This window comes from Chenopodium album, chromosome 11, assembly GCF_948465745.1.
Source record: "Chenopodium album chromosome 11, dcCheAlbu1.1, whole genome shotgun sequence".
Lineage (NCBI taxonomy): Eukaryota > Viridiplantae > Streptophyta > Magnoliopsida > Caryophyllales > Amaranthaceae > Chenopodium > Chenopodium album.
Window position 1 is genome coordinate 36,412,145 of NC_137844.1, and position 2,895 is coordinate 36,415,039.

At 39.7% G+C, this 2,895-nt stretch overlaps 1 protein-coding gene across 1 annotated transcript; it reads left to right on the forward strand.

The window, feature by feature from the left end:
* Window positions 1-256: 256 nt before the first annotated feature.
* LOC145566559 (uncharacterized) lies at window positions 257-1,603 on the forward strand. The gene has a single exon (XM_081625942.1). It carries the CDS (start codon window positions 257-259, stop codon window positions 1,601-1,603), a length of 1,347 nt encoding a protein of 448 aa, XP_081482068.1.
* The last annotated feature ends 1,292 nt before the right edge of the window (window positions 1,604-2,895 follow it).

The following is a 2,895-nucleotide window of genomic DNA, read 5'->3' on the forward strand; positions in this document are numbered from 1 at the left end:
TTTGGATCATTAATCTAGCTTGGAGGATAATGAATTTTATTGTCCGTGCGTCGATTGCTAAAATGTTGAAAGGGTTCCTAGTATCACAATACTAAGGGACCATATTATTCGACGTGGATTTAGGCAACAATATCATGATTGGTTATGGCACGGTGAGAGTGGAGTATTCAGGGGAAAATCTAGCTTAGACTTTGAACGACATGTGCAATCTAATGTTGAACTTGAACCTGAACATCCACTTGTTTATGATGATGAGATGCTTAGGGTGGGTGCTAATGGATCTGAAGTAGATGAGGATACTGACTCCGACGAGGTTTATGTTGATGAGGAGTATGACATTGAAGAGGATAATATAGAAGAAATGTTACAGGGGGTTGAGCATGAATTTGATGAGCGACCTCATTTATTTGAGATGTTATCAGAAGCGGCTGAGAAACAATTATATCCTGGTTGTACCGCATATAGCAAGTTATCTGCCGTTCTGACCTTGTTCAACTTGAAATCAAAGCATGGGTGGTCTGACATAAGCTTTACATCCTTGTTGGAAGCATTACAAGACATACTTCCGAAAGGCCATGAATTGCCTAAGTCGACTTATTATGCTAAGAAGTTGATGTGTCCGTTTGGTTTGGAGTATGAGAAAATAGATGCTTGCCCAAATGATTGTGTGTTGTATCGAAATGAATACGCACATTTGGATGAGTGTCCTCGATGCAACAAGTCTCGTTACAAGTTGGCAGATGGAGTGCAACCTGGGGAGGGTAATAAAGGCCCTTCGGCTAAAGTGCTTTGGTATTTGCCTATAATGCCAAGGTTTAGGCGATTGTTCTCAAAAAAGAATGATGCAAAAAATTTAAGGTGGCATGTTGATCGTAGGAAGAAAGACGGACTTCTAAGGCACTCGGCAGATTCTCCACAATGGGATCTTATTGACAATCAATTTCCAGAATTTGGCAAAGAAGATAGGAATCTTAGGCTTGCTCTTTGTACGGATGGAATGAATCCATTTGGTAGTCTAAGCACCCAACATAGCACATGTCCAGTTCTCTTGGTTATTTATAACCTTCCACCTTGGTTATGTATGAAGCGGAAATATATGATGATGCCTTTGTTGGTATCAGGACCTAAGCAACCCGGAAATGATATTGATGTCTACCTTGCTCTACTCATCGATGATTTGAAAAAAAGGTGGGATGAAGGGATATCGGTTTTTGATGCTCATTCTAATGAGTATTTTACATTACGGGCTATGTTATTTTGTACAATCAATGACTTTCCGGCTTATGGTAATTTGTCAGGGTATAAGATCAAGGGAAAGAAGGCATGTCCAATATGTGAATATGAGACAGAATCAACCTATTTGCCGAATTCTGGAAAGTATGTGTATAGAGCAACTCGAAAGTTCCTTGATAGGATGCATCCTTACCGAAAGAAAAAAGCTGCATTCAATGGTAAGGTGGAAGAGGGGAGAGCTCGTAGGCCATTATTGGGAAAAAAATTTTATGATCGAGTTAGAGGCATTGAAACGGTGTTCGGAAAACCAAATAAAGCCACCGATCTAGAGGTCATTTGGAAAAAAAGAATCAGTGTTTTGGAAGCTTGAATATTGGCAACATTTACCTGTTAGACATTGTTTGGATGTCATGCACATAGAAAAGAATGTGTGTGATGCCATTCTCGGGACACTGTTTAATATTCCACACAAGACAAAAGATGGGGTGAAGGTTCCAAGAGATATGATGCAAATGAAGATTCGACCAGAGTTATGGCTTGTGATTAAGGAGAATGCAAAGAAAGGAAAAGGAACCTCATCGTACTTGCCTCCTGCTTGCTATACATTGTCTCGAGAGGAAAAAAAGAAATTTTTTGAGTGCCTTTATGACATTAAGGTCCCTAGTGGATATTCATCCAACATTAAAAGACTTGTCTCCAAGACCGAATTGAAATTAGTCGGTATGAAATACCATGATTGTCATGTCATGATGAAAATGTTCTTGCCTATTGCTATTCGTGGGATATTACCAAAGCATGTTAGAGATGCCATCACAAGACTTTGTTCATTTTTCAATACTATATGTAATAAGGTGCTTGATCCGAAGAAGTTAGATAGTTTACAATCAGAAGTCATCGTAACATTGTGTCAATTTGAGATGTATTTCCCACCTTCCTTCTTTGACATAATGGTTCATTTGGTCATTCATCTTGTTCGAGAGATTAAGCTTTGTGGTCCGGTTTTTATGAGATGGGCTTACCCATTTGAAAGGCATATGGGATCCATGCAGCATAAGGTGAGGAATCCAGCTAGACTAGAAGCTTGTATTGTTCAAGGGACGGTGGCAGAGGATATTGGTAACTTCATTGCTGAGTTTGTGTCCAAAGCTCAATCTATTGAACTCCCAAAATCTCGACATGAAGGGAGGCTAGAAGGTAAGGGAACAATTGGTGGTAAAGATATATTTGCCTCTCCACAAAAGCATATGCAAGCACACCTTTTTGTGTTACACCATGTTAAGGAGGTTCATCCGTACCTAGAGAAGCATATGAGGGAGGTGAGGTCTGCAAATCCTACCAAAGGTGAAAGGGTCCTAATGTTAAAACATAATCGCCTTTTTATTGATTGGTTCCGTGATGAAGTGATGCATGAGTTGTCCCAAGCAGGAAACAATGTCTCTGACACGATCAAATGGTTAGCATACGGTCCTCAAGAAACTGTACGCTCTTATGAAGAGTATGACATCAATGGATATAGTTTCTACACTGAACGTCAAGATAAAAGATCAAGGATTGTGCAAAATAGTGGTGTTACGGTTGTTGCTTCCTTTAGAGAATGTGTAAGTGCCAAGGACAAGTCCCCAATTGATGCAACATTATCATACTATGGAGTAATCCAAGAGA